Source organism: Crotalus tigris, unplaced genomic scaffold, assembly GCF_016545835.1.
Source record: "Crotalus tigris isolate CLP2741 ecotype Arizona unplaced genomic scaffold, ASM1654583v1 scf7180000024337.5909745, whole genome shotgun sequence".
In the NCBI taxonomy this organism is placed as follows: domain Eukaryota; kingdom Metazoa; phylum Chordata; class Lepidosauria; order Squamata; family Viperidae; genus Crotalus; species Crotalus tigris.
The window spans coordinates 5,804,687-5,819,221 of NW_024100507.1; the positions used below are offsets into that span (position 1 = coordinate 5,804,687).

The 14,535-nt window shown below is 39.2% G+C and overlaps 1 protein-coding gene across 1 annotated transcript in view; it reads right to left on the minus strand.

Annotated features, from left to right (window-relative positions):
• CTDP1 (CTD phosphatase subunit 1) overlaps positions 1 to 14,327 on the minus strand; it is a 35,367-nt gene extending 21,040 nt beyond the window's left edge. The window contains exons 1-5 of the mRNA XM_039325406.1: positions 13,644 to 14,327; positions 9,629 to 9,712; positions 7,567 to 7,660; positions 6,478 to 6,606; positions 5,818 to 5,968 (exon numbers count right to left, since the gene is read on the minus strand). Coding sequence (XP_039181340.1) covers positions 5,818 to 5,968; positions 6,478 to 6,606; positions 7,567 to 7,660; positions 9,629 to 9,712; positions 13,644 to 13,954 — 769 coding nt within the window. The 5' untranslated portion in view covers positions 13,955 to 14,327. The remainder of the gene's footprint in view (positions 1 to 5,817; positions 5,969 to 6,477; positions 6,607 to 7,566; positions 7,661 to 9,628; positions 9,713 to 13,643) is intronic.
• Between the last annotated feature and the right edge of the window lie 208 nt (positions 14,328 to 14,535).

Below are 14,535 nucleotides of genomic sequence, written 5' to 3' on the forward strand. Positions count from 1 at the left end.
TCTGAAGTCCACATGACTCTAATCCTTCCTGTTCTTTAAAGGAGCCCAAAAGACCTGGCTCTTCTCACAGGCACTAGGCTAGGATGATATGTGAATCTGCCATTTGTAGTAATCAATTTGTATTCTCTTTCTCCCCAGGATGAATGTTCTCTAATTTTAATTTTCTATAAGCCACCAAGAGATCTACTCTTGGCCACAGAAATTAAAATCAAAATAAATAAACAAATAACTATATCATCACATAAGCATAACATGTTTTTCATTTAACATTTTACAATTCCAGTGGGGGGGGGGGAGAATGAAAGAAAAGTCAGTGGAAAAATGCAATGTAGCTACAAAACAAAAAACAGAATAAAGATCTCTGAAGTAAGGAAAGGAAAGCTTGCAGAAGATGACTCTTAGAATTTTTTCCCCAATTCCTTTATCAAAAGTGGGAGGCATCTATATTTTCTTCTGTCTACCAAAATAACATGTTACACATACATATATTTCTCTCATCCCACCGTGTTGCATTTGTGTTTGTGGAGAAGCTCAGAGCAAGCTGCATAAGGGCCCCCATGAGACATACAACCAAAAGGATAGAGCAGACCCAGGCATTTTATGGCCCCTGGCCACATCTGGCCCTGTTCCTGTCCAGCCCGCATGAGGTCAATTGGAAATTAGAAGTCAAATGTAAATAAGAGCGCTGCAGGGGACAGGAGAAGAAGCCAAGTTAGGTCTGGCTCTGCAGTCAGTGTGTGCTCCTTCAGTCGGTCGACGAGAGAAAATACTTTTCTGTGCCTGTGCGGTACTCACCCTTTGCTTGGAGCAATCTGAGTCGTTGAGGTGATGGAGTTTGAGAACATCAAATTGGGTTACATTGATTTGGCCCTCCATAACAGTTTCAGTTTCTCATGTAGCCCCCTGGGAAAATTAATGCCCACCCCTGGGATAGAGGGATAGGACTCTTGTTTTGTGGTAGTATTGATCAAACAACATGAATGAACTCCAGAGATTTCAAAGATGTTGCAAGGGCTGATTGTTTGGAAAAGAGGTGTTTTTAATGAACATTGCTTTTTGACAGACATTACCCATCCTGATTAAGTGACATACACAGAAGGCTCATCAGACCTAGGGATGGCCTGCTAGTGCTCAAAAATGATACAGATATCTTCAAAACTATCCCCAGTAGTCAACCCAAAATCTTTTCAGAAGCTGCCCGGAGTACCCAAATTTCAACAGCTGAGAAGGGCTGAAGCCAGAAAGCATTATTGAAAACTAATGGCACATATATTCTGGAACAGTTTCAGAAGGTAATGAAATTGTACTCTTTCAGAACACTTCTGATGAATAATTGTATACCACTCAGACCTAATCCAAATCCTAGTTATTCTGTTCTGTTAGATCTTATTAGCCAGACATTACGTATTATATCTGATGAGTTGGAGAACAATGGTAAAACTGAATGGTCACTTGGAGACGGCCAAATTGCTAGTCCTAGGCCTCAGGTGAGAATGAGAGTGGTGGGGCCAAGTGCCAGCAATAGCCATGAATCCTTCCTGGAAGCTCCAGCAGATCTGAAGTCCTGAAATACTTATCTAACTACCATCGGCAGCCTTAAGGACATATATTGAGGAAGTTCTATGAGAGGCTGAGCAATCTGGGATAAGAGAAAAGTGTGGAAGAGTTGGTTTCTGTTTGTCTTGATGAGAATAAAGCCTCTGTTAAAAGTTTTAAGCAAAAAAAAAGACAGAAATGGAAGTGGGAATGAGAAAGGGATGAGGATGGTTGGTTGAGTGAGGAATGCCAATCTGAGTGGCACAGATACTTGGGAAGATTTAAAATTGATCATAAGCAGATCTTAAATAGCTCAATCTGTAAGGCCCTTAAAAGTACTGTAGTTAATTAGTAAAAGTCTGCAAGGCTTTGCCAGACAAGTCTTGCCAGACTAACCTTAACTCAAACAGATATAATGTATCTTCATTTCAGTCCACATGGTTCTTACTTAGTGACCACTCATACAACGACCATTCAAAGTTACCATGGTGCTGAACAAGCGGTACTTACAATTGACCCTGAAGTTATAATCAGTGTCTCTCCAGTCAGATTGTGATGGTGTTTGGCGGCTGCCTCATGATTACAACTTTGCAGTGTTCCACAGTCATGTGATTGCCATTTGCGATCTTCACTGACAGCTCCTGACAAGCAAAGTCAACAGGGAAGCTGGCAGAAGGTTGCAAATAAGAATCACATGAAATTGCACTTAACAACAGTATGTGATTCGTACATTGTATTTAACAATGGCAACTGGATATACTGTAACTCAGGGGTCCCCACCCCTGGGCCATGGACCAGTATCGGGCCGCGGCATGGCAACAACCGATCTGCACAAACAAGGAAAGCCCCATGCACATGATGCAGGCAGCACACAAAACCACGCCGCCTCTGATCCATGGGAAAACCTCTCTCCACATAACTGGTCCCTAGTGCCCAAAAGGCTGGGGACTTCTGCTATAACTGCCATACCTAAATGGTACAGTTATTTGACAGTGAGTTTGACAACCACAGTAATGGAAATTCCCAGTTACCATCAATAATAGAGGACTATTTGTAAAATATTTGACAAAATGCCCCATAACATTCTCTTCGGCAATTATGTGTGGACTGAATGGTAGGACAATTAGGCATCTTGGCTCAAAAATTGGATCAAAGAGTGCTCTTATCAATGCTCTTCATGAAGCTGAAGAAACAGAGAGATGCCACAGGGCTCAATCCTATTCCTCTTGTTTTTGGATAAAGAAGCTGAAAGAATGTTTATCAAATCTGCAGAAAGCATAAAATTGGATGGGATATTTTTATAATATGCAAACAAAATTTAAAAGTATCCTGACAGGTTAGAGAAATGTGTTGAAACTAACAGAATGAAATTTAATGAAGTAGAAACTTTTTAACTTAGTAAAAAAATTTAAATACACAGGAACAGAATAGGAGATACCTGGCTTGGTAATAGAACCTATGAAAACGTTCTTAGAATAATAACCGATTACTGTGATGAGGTCAGGAAGGAAGCAAATGAATCAACATAAATCAGGTTACAAGTCACAGGAAGTAATTCGTCTTCAGCATTGAGTCCAATTCTGGCTTCACTGAAACAGATTCCAAGTAGGAAAACTGTTATAGAAGGTGAAAAACTATAACTAAAACCCCGTGAAAAAACTGGATGAGCTGGATATAATTAGCCTGAAGAGAAGGAAGACTGGAGAGATGCACAATAGCATTATTCTGAAACTATGTCAGAAGGTAAATCAAAACATCTCATTCTAGAGTATGTGCCTAGGAATAATGCATTTACATTACTAGACATATCCCAAATGAATGTTAGAAAAAAATTCTAAAAACAGCAATTCCATAGTGGAACTAATTTAAAACATGACAGACTTCCTTCTTCAGTGGATGTGTTTGGGAACCACTTGTTGCTGATGCTTAATTTGGATCTCTGCATTGAAAATGAATCAAGGCTTCAAATGGCCTCTTTCAACTTTAAAACATTATGATTCTAAAAAGTAGTATCACATTTAGCAGGGAATCATACAGATATAACAAGCTTAATAAAAAAGGTGGTAAGGAAATGGACAAAATCTTCATAAGCATATAAAACATACAGGTAGTCCTCGACTTGTGACCATAACTGAGCCTGGCAATTACAGTCATAAGTTATGATGGTTGTAAAGCAGATCATAACCTGACTGACCCAATTTTACAACCTATTTTTGCAGCAGTCATTAAGCGAATCTGACAGGCATAAAGTGAATGATATGATCATTAAGCAAATGGCATGGTCATTGTTCATTATGGGCCGGGTAGATGTGTATGTAAATAAACAATCTAATTTTCTTCTGAAACATGGTTTTCAAATCAATTGGCAGATCTTACAATAATATAATATTGTCAATATTATTTACATATAAGCATAAAATAATTATCCTGAAACTAATAATAGCTTTGAAAAATCTTGGCACAAGATCTGATCTAAAAGGGATTTGTAAGGTTAAACATCTCCAATAATATCAAGTTGACTGGTATTATTAATTCAGGATATTGGTTTAATAAAACAAAAATGTTCTATTCCATTCTTTCTCTTATGATCATATTGGTTTACAGTATGAATAAGAAACCTTTTTCAGACTAAAGGGTGTCCTTCTGCCCTTTCTTGGGGCTGTAGGATCATAGTCAAAGACACTATGACAACACTAGAATGGAGAGTGCTGACATTTTTAGCCCAATTTATTTATGTTATGGGTGAGGTTCCTGGGGCTATATATCATTAAACCCCAATTGTAAAAAGTCAGCTTGATTCTTTTTTTACACTTTTCAAGCTTTTCAAGAAGCAAACTCTCTGCAAGTTTCCAATCTTTTCACATCCTGCCCAAACCTAAAAACATATGCATGTAAAAAATAGGCTGAAAATTTTAGTTCCACCCAATCTGAGAATAGTTCTCGGAGCTGAAATATTCAGCATAGGGTCAAACATCACAAATTGCCCATTCTAGGTCTTACCTATTCTATACAACAAATGTTCCTGTGCAACAATATTTACATGTAGACAAATAAAAATATTTGCATTTTCAGCTAGACAAATTTTGACAGTGTCTTTGAAAACCAAGAAAAGTTAAAAAAAAACAACCCAAGATAATACTGCAGAGTCCTGAGCTAGAAAATATCAAAATTTCAATGTTTTCATACCCTTATTTATTTAAGCAATTTATAGTCCCACTCAATCAAACTTAGAAATCCTTGAATATATGGATAAATAGCAACAGTATTAGAGAATAGTTGTACAGTATATATACAGCACAATACATAACTGGTCATTTAACTATAGACATCCTTAATTATGTTTTTTTTTATACTTTCAGAAAATTCACAAATGTCAAGCAAATTTTAAAAATGCTGGATCAAAACAGGATTAAAATTCCAACACTGAATTTTAATCACGAGACACAATTCTACAACTGGTTCAAACAATGCACTACTGTCTGTTGAAATATTTATATTCTTCATTCCTCTTCAGCCAGCGAGAAGCAAATGTTTTATATAAGGGATATTTAACTTCAAACTTTCTAATGTTAATAATTTCCAACAAGGTAGTCCTCGCTTAGTGTCTATTTGTTCAGCAATCACTCAAAGTTACAACAGTGCTAAATGAAAGGTAGTTATGGCTAATCCTTGGCATTATGGCTATTGCAGAATCCCCATGATCAGCTGATTAAAATTCAGGTGCTTGGCAGGCATCCACATTTACAGCCACAATGTGTGCTTCAACTCTGCTCTCCTGATCTCCCAAAAGGCCAGCAGCTGTCTTGACCAGATGTACCTCATCAATAATGAAAGAGGATGGTGAAGGTCAGTGGGGGTGGTGGAGGGCTGCAAGAGTAGGTGGTGGTAGTAGTGTGCTGGGTGGCCAAAAAGGCAAAGGTATGAGGGGGTATATAGTTGGGGGGGAGTTCAAGTGGAGGTGAGCAAAGCAGAGGAGGAGAGTATGACCTAATCTAATGACAAGAACCTGGACTATTTGGAATTGCTATTGCTAAATGATGTAGCCATGTGATGTTTTGCCTAACATCTGCATAGTTGAGTGATAGAAATTCTGTCCCAATTGGGGTCATTAAGCAAGGGCTACCTGTATAGGATTGTTAGAAATGAGTACATAACTGAAATACTAATATTTTTAGCTTTCAGGAGCATTATAATTAAAGTTTCAATGCAAATAGATTTGAAAAGTTACTGAAAAATAGCCTAACAATTATGGAATAACTATTAATGCAGAGTACTACTTACCTGCAATAGTATGTGCATAAAGCCGGCTCCCAAATGTGAAAACATGCAGCTCATACAACTTGGCAATTTTTTCTAGGAATTCCTTACAATGAGGTCGCAATCGGGTATGGAGCATAGGTTCACCTCGACCTAACTGATAATGAAATATTCCCTAAGGGAGAGAAAGATCCACAGTAAGACCTTAAGACATTATGTCATACATATGGATAAGATATATGAATAATGAGGAAAAATCTGCATGCTCCAAAAGAAAACCATGGCTGGATTTCAAAGAAATTAGGATCGGGTACAGTCAGGCAAATCACAGTATGATTTTCCTCCCCCCCCATAGAAGTTACTACACTACTATAGAAAATTATAGTATTCTACTACTATGCAAAGTTCAATAGTCAAGCATCAAATGAGTAATAAAGCGTTTAGAAGAAAATGGCAACTGATTTGAACATTTAATGTAATTTATATAATGCTATATATTGGGACCAAACTTTGGTACATTCTCTGTATACTTATATAATTAATACGCCATATCTATCTATCTGTCTATCCATCTATCATGACCATTTAAAAAATACTTCATACAAATCAGTTTTACTTTAAAATATTATTTAAAAATAATTTTATACTTATTAAAGAGGACAGTAATTAATAAAATTGCTTTACTCTGTTAGACATCTGTGGACAATGTTGTTCGGTGGTATGAATCAATGTCTGATCCAAATCAACCATCAGCACCAGTTTTCGATTTCGGCGTAGCCTTTCCTGATCTTCTCTTCCCAACTGTTCAGCTTGCTAAAAGAAAAATATATAACATATTAAATGCAAACACCACAGGCTCAAAAGAAGAGAAATATAATTATATTTCTTTGTCAATTGTAATGAGGAGTAATGAGAGTACAATAGCAATGTTTCAGGTTCAAGCCTGAAATCCTACCTACTTATTCAAAATAGATTATACTAACATTTCTAATTATGAAATTTTCTAGCAACATTGTTTTATTTTTATTCACACTATGTAGCAGATGCATGTGAAGAAATGGAGCAGAATGTTTTCCTACATAACTGTTTTGTACTGTGAGAAAGAGTGGTGTACAACTAAATTCTGCTTATATGTTAATGTCATTATACATTAGGATGCATAAATGCATAAATAGCTGGTCATACTACAGTATGTATAATATTTCATTTAAATGCAAAAAATATTTATCATTCTAAAATCTTGTCTTGACCGGTTATATACAGAATATAGTTAAACATGAGTTTTTTATTACCATTTCTGAAAACATATGCTGGGGATGCATACTGTATTCCAAATCTAGTATGTTAAGCTGAATGTGTAAGGTACAGATGTAACATCTCAGAGATAAGTCCCATAATTATGACCCACCACAAACAATGTGAAGAGAGAGGATCAGATATTAGTGTATTTTTTTTTCCCAAAAGGAAACATACATATAATAAGCATGGGTAACAGACAATACAGCAGAAGGCCATTTTCATGTTTTTGGAATTTAGATGATTTATATGCCATCTTCTATTTAACACTGACATTTTAAAATAAGCAACTGTTTCATCTTCAAAAGCTGATTTTTTTTTTTAAATAGCTCAGCAAAGGATTTCTGTCCACTTAGAATTGTTTTCAATTTCAGTACTGGCTAAGATGGATACCGTATGCATTATGAAGAAATATCTCTAATGAAATTTGCTGAACTCTGGACTTCTCCCCAAAAGAAAAGAGTAGCGTATACTTGCCTCTGAGCTAACCATTAATTCTGGGACACTATGAACCATTGATACAGTTGCTGTGGAAACGGGCATGTTTTGTTTTCCATTTTTGCTTTGTAACCTAATAATTGAGAGAAAGGGAACAAAGAATATTAAATGAATTGATAAACTGTCAAAAGGTAAAGGGCCAACCAACTTACTGTGGTATGAATTTTCACAACCATCTCATACAATATACCGTATATGCCGGCGTATAAGGTGATTTCTGCAAGCGCTAAAATCGGCACCAACGACGGGGGTCGTCTTATACGCCAGAAATACTGGTAGTTTCCGGCATATAAGACGACGTTCTAGGAATGCGGCTCGGCGACAAAGACGGGGGTCGTCTTATACGGCGGATCGCCTTGTACGCCAGCATATACGGTATATGTCAAGTAGTCCTCAGTGGACACAAGTAAAAATTGTGCTTAATTGCCAGGTAGGTAACATTATTCCCCCCCCCCCCCAAAGAAACTGTGAATTCCAGTCCTGACTTAGGCATGAAATCCGGTTGGGTAACTTTGGGCCAGTCACGCTCTTCCAGCCCAACTCACCTCACAGGGCTGTTGTGGGGAAAACAGGAGGAGGAATGAATATTAGGAATGTTCACTACCTTGACCTATTTATGAAAACAATAAAGGCAAGATTTTTTAAAAAACGTAAACAAATTATCATATTTTGAGAACCTGAGAAACAGCATACTTCAAGTGCTCACAGATCTATTCAAAGAGTGGGCAATAGTTAAAAAAAAAAAACACAAGATCTTTTCCCAAATGGGATTTCTGATTCTTTTTATATATTATACAACTTCTAAAATCTATTTTGGACAGTCTCATTAAAGATCCAGATTTGGACTGCAAATGTCACATGCTTCAGGGGGGACTTGAGGTGCTACTGGGAGAAATAGCATCAATTCCACTGCTGCCTCCCCAGCTTCCCCTTTGATTTGCTCTTCACTAGCCCTCAATAAGGAAGAGGAAGTGTCCATATTTCTCCCTCTCTTTGAGGAGAAAGTAAATAGGACACTAAACATCTGGTTTAGTTTTAATCAAATGTTTTTGTGATTAGCTTACTTTGCAGGGAGTGCTGAAATGAAGGACGAGAACACTCTTCTACTAACTCAGTGTTTCTCAACCTTGACCATTTTAAGGCATGTGGACTTCAATTCCCAGAATTCCACAGCCAGCAATGCTGGCTGTGAAATTCTGGGAGTTGAAGTCCACATGCCTTAAAATGGTCAAGGTTGAGAAACACTGTTAAAAACTAACTGAATACTGAAATATAAATACATTTATATGGGGATGTGGGTGGAAATGGTAAAGAGTCTCAGTAAAAAGTAAATGTGATTAATCTAGTTCTATACTGTCATAGTCATATAAGCAATTAAAGTACATTCCGTATTATGACTATTTTTAGTTTTTACACAATATACTATGGTTTTATGTACAAGTAGTCCTCAAGTTACGACCACAATTGAGCCTAAAATTTCTATTGCTGAGACATTTGTTAAGTGAATTTAGAACCTTTCTTGCCACAGTTAAGTTAGTAACAAAATTGTTAAGTGAATTCCCAGGCAGAATGTTGCAAAAAGTGATCCCATAACCCCAGAACACTGCAACCATCATAAATATGAGTCAGTTGCCAAGTGACCGAATTTTGGTCACGTGACTGTGGGGATGCTGCTATGGTCGTAAGTGTGAAAACGGTTAGGAGTCACTTTTTTCAGTGCTGTTGTAACTTTGAACGGTCACTAAATAAACTGCTGTAAGTCAAGGACTACCTGTACCAACCTTTAGACCCACACTGGATTTTCTACTACAAATTATTACATTCGCTTAGCAACTGTATTATTAACTTAGCAACTGCTGTGATTCATTTAATAACTGTGGCACGAAAGGTTGTAAAATAGGGCAAAACTCACTTAACAAATATCTCACCTAGCAACAGAAATTTGGGGCTCAATTGTGGTCGTAAGTCAAGGACTATCTATAATCTTCAATTTTAGTCCTATAAAGTTAAGAGAAATCCAGCTCCATACAATAGTACTTACTGTGTCAAATCTTGACCACATTCTGCACATAAACCTTTCATAACAACAGGATGGCTACATGCTTCTAGCCTTAGCAGTACACCTCTGAAAAGCAATAAAGAATCTGATTTAAGAAAAAAATGGACTCTGTCAAATTTCCGTTTCCATAAAAACTAGGTTCTGTAAATTATACATAATCTCTGTAAATAGCACACTAAATACATAATGTATATTATTTATGTTTAGATGCTATCTTATTTTATACAAGAAATAGTCCTTTAATTTTTCAACCAACGAAACGTAATTTTTTCAAACAAGGGACCTCTATGGCCCATTCTGAATAAGGAACAGCTATGAACAGCTTCAATAAACAATATTCTTATTATATTCTTTATTTCTCCTATATATAGACTCTATTATAAATTTAACAGGGCATATGCAAGTGCATATGTGATTACTGATCTTCAATATTTAGAAGGTTTTTAAACATGTCTTTGTAATATTCAGCCTATTTTGGTATATGAACCGCTGTAGTGAGTATTAAAAATCCATCATCATAAAAATATGTTGAAGAAAATGTTGGTTAAACCTTCACTAGCTTTTTGATGATTTTATGATCCCCCTCCCTTAGCTCAAAGTGATGTATAAGGAATGATCTGTCAACCTTCAAATATCTGGTGAGTACTAATGTTCCATGTACACAGACTAAGAGATGCTGGAATAAGGTATAAATCAGCTGGACTTCATTACTGATCCCATAACAAGCTAACATTACTTGTGCACAACTATGAACAAAGCAGTATATGAGAATTTCACAGGACTAATAGAGTCAACACTGCCACAACCCTCTGTGACCATTTTTTTTTACAAACTAGTGTTATAAATCTGATCAAGTAATTAAATTGCCACAATACAGTGGCACAAAACTATATAGTGGGAAAAATAAATATATCATATATTATACAATAATATGACAGTCTTACCTCAGCATACAAGATTTCAATGGTTGCGTTTTTTTTGTATAAATAGTTATCAGCATTTTTAATTACATACAATATCCAATGTGTTTATTTTTATGACCTCTTTATAGATAGCATTTTAATGTCAAATTATGGCTGACCTGCAAATATACCATTTTACATTACAAATATGAAACACCCCAAACTCTGTTTATAACTTCCAACATTAAATATTTTTTTTAAAAAAACTACAATCTGCCTGCTCTTTTAAATGGACCCAAAAAAAAAAAAGGAAAAAAAGATATTGAGACAAATTTCTGCTGTTTGGAGCTCCTTGGATTTCAGAACCTCAAATTATCTATTCTTATCTACTTTAGTTACTATATTAGAGATGCTGTTTGTAGGTAGGGAGCTATAATCAATCAAATGACATTTGGCAATTTCTGGATGCAATCATATTCCATATTAACAACCAGACTTTACTCAGGAATGCTTTTCATTCAGGTTTTGATTATGAGTATGCAATGTAAAACAGCATGCTAATTTAATCCTTCCTTAAGAAAGTGTGTATGTAACATATTTGTTTTAAGATTACTAAAATACACTTCCTGTGGACTTTTTTCTAGACTATGACAATTGGTTTGGTCTGTGGTTAAGGACCAAGCTAGAAACCAGGAGAGAGTGAGTTCTAGTCCCACTTTAGGCATGAAAGCTGGCTGGGTGACTTTGGACCAGTCATCCCATCTCAGCTCATGATGTCAGGCTTAGGTGACAAGCTGGTTGGTCAATTCCTGTCACAACCAATGGATCAACAAGACCCTGCACTTGAGGGATAAATACTGGGAAGAAAAATATAAACTAAATATAAACTAAAATATAAACTAAATATAAACGTTTTCTAGTTTCTTTCTAGGTATAATTCAAAACTAAATAAAATACTCGTTTTGTGTTTTACAGAATTCCAAACTATACACTGAGGTTTATGAATAATATTCTTTCTCATAAAGTTATATTTAATGAAATGAATTTTCTGCACTGGAAGCATCTTCTTTTGAAGATAATTTTTCCATTAAATAATGCCTTCTCACTAAAAGGTCAGTATAAATTAAAGTCAATACATTTTAATCATTTTAAAATTCAGTTTTCTGCACAACTGTTTATGTCAGCGGTTCTCAACCTGTGGGTCGCGACCCCATTTGGGGTTGAACGACCATTTCACGGGGGTCGCCAAACAACGCAGTCCGCCATTTTTTCCCCCTTTTCCTTAGCTGTGCTACTCCCTTTTATTCTACTGGCTTTTGGAAGCCAATAGAATAGACTCTCTTGAGTAGAGTCTAATTCTATTGGCTTTCAAAAGCCAATAGGAATTGTCCAGGCTGTCTCTGCCCTGCTGAGCCCGCCAAAAGTCCCATTCTGCAAACGGTGCTGCAAGTTGTCTGCAGCGAAGGCGAGCTGTCTGGAAGTTTCCACCCCTCCCTGCTGAGCAACTACTAAAAATGTAAGTAAAAGAGGGCTAGGGGTGGGAGGTGGGAGGCTGGCGGGCGCAGGGAGGGTTGCTGGCGTGCATGGAGCCCAGCGGGTGCCTTACCTCCCTTGGGTTGGGCCAGCTGGTGGCCCAGCCGGTGGTCGCCCTGCGCCGTCACTGCCCCTTGCCAGTTACGCCTCGGCCGGCGCAGGGGGCGGCACCACGCATGCGCGGCGTTCCCGGGCAGGGAAAGTCCTTGACTTACAACCGGTTGGATAGTCCTCGACTTACGACCGGTTGAGTAGTCCTCGACTTACAACCAGTTGGGGGCGCGGCATTAAAAAGGTTGAGAACCACTGGTTTATGTGCAGTGTATTTGTTAGCTATATTTTTTCATCTTTCTCTCTGAATGTGTCTGAGTAATCAATGCTATTCTAAAAGTTTTCTGAGAATAGTGTTATTTGGCGTTGCAAATGAATATAGTAAATAAATAAAAATTGGCAACAAAATACAGTATCTACCATTTCTAGTGAAATATTCCACACTGTTCAACATTCTCTTCATCTGAAACCATTGGATCTAGAAAGCAGTTGTCCAACTTAACAGAATTTACATTATCTTAAAATTTGAAAATCTTTTGAAATATATTCTAATCGCTAGTTAGCCAGTGTAATTATTTCTAAGTCTTTCGATTTAATCAGATGGACATAAAACATTAACTTAAAACATTAGTCAGAGATGATCACACACTACCGTCATGAAAAAGATTAAGAAAACACGGACCCGCCTCAAATGCAAACATCCATTCTTCTGACCTAGTATTCAATTTATCTGCAAGTGGTTTGTCAGTGTATAGGCTTCTTTTAGCATCTCACTTAATACAGTTACAGAAATGAAAATGAATGAAAGCCCACAGTCATCAGAGATACATAATCAAAATATAAACACAAGGAAATTGATCAAGAGGCACGGTTCGAGTCCCCGATTTTACTTTCATCTTTCTGAACTCTTTACGCTTTGGTTTCATTATTCACTCCTCCCACTTCTTCCCTAAAAGGGGAGGGGGAAATCCAAGGGACTTAAGTCCAATTCATCAATGCCCTCTAATAAGATGCACACTGCGGCTTTTCCTTACGCTGACCGCAGGATTCCCCCCCCCCCACTTCACGCAGCGTCAGGTGCTTATATAGAGGCAGGCTCTGATCCAGGTAACAGACCTTTCTGGGAACGCGTCGCCTCGGCCAGTCGCCGGAAAGCTAGGCTTACAAAAGCCGCCCCCCCCCCGTCCCGTTTCCAACAGCGGTGCCGGATTGGGACTGGGGAGGGAAGAAAGGAAAGGAGCGGGGCTTCGGCTGTCACCGGCGCCGCAGCGCTAGAGGGCGGGGAAGGGACGGCCTGCCCCTCGCGCGCTTTCCCGAAGCTCCTCATCTTTCACCGCGCTTTAGGGGCAAGCAGAGCGAGCGGGGCTGCGTAGCCCTGCTGCCGCCATCTCTCCAGGAAGACCCCGAAAGCCGAAACCGAGGGCTTCGAGTTCCACGGATCAGAGGCGGCGGCGCTCCCCCCGCTCGCCCAGGGATCGGCCCACCCGCTCAGCTCGTCCTCCTTTCCTTACCCCGGCGGAATGACTTGTCCCGGCTGGGCACGCAGTTCTCGCACGATTCCCGGGCGCTCGGCTTTGACCTTTCGCTCGGCCGCCCGCTGCGAGCCGGGCTCGATAGGCGACTCGCCTGGACGTGCTGGGACCTGGATAGGCGCGCAGACGGCCAGCACCGAGCCGATCTTCGCTGCCGCTCCAGTCGCTACTTTCCATTCGAGCAGCCGCAGCGGCTGCGGGCCAGGAACTAGTATTTCTGTCATTTCAGACGCGGCGACAGCGGCAGCGGCGTCTCCACAGACTGAGCCGGTTGCCTCCGGTTCCTCCATGGCCTCAGCCACTGGGGCTTCGTCCCAGGCCGGGCCCGTCCAAGGGCAGGTCGCTATGGCAACGGCGGCGCCTCTATCGGTTGAATTGGAAGAATCGAACGCAAAACGTTATCTTTTACCCTCCCCCACACCCAACTACCACCTTCAGAAAAAAAAAAATAACAACAAGAAGTAGTCACGAGCGGCGCCAAACGAGCGCGAGGTCAATATCCCCATGCGCAGGCGCGAGACAGCCTTTTCTCGCGCCCGGACAAGCTTAAAGGGGCAGACGCTAAATTCGAGCAAGCTCATCGAACAGGCTCTTGTTTCATTCCCAACTCTGACGTAGCCGTTTGAGCCACGCCCATTTTCCTTCTTTCATGTCTTGTGCTTGTAGCCTCCGCGGTGACGCAGGTGCGCGCTTACTGTATTTGCCCGCCCCTCCGCGTGGACTGCATAACAGAGTCTCATGTTTTTCGCCTCGTCAAAAGGAATTGTGGGATAGAGGCATGCCTGCAAAGTTTTTCTTCTGCAGCTACAAGTTCCAGCATGCATTTCTCTGGCGGGTTTGAGCATGCGCGCCAGACTGCGGTCAAGAAAAA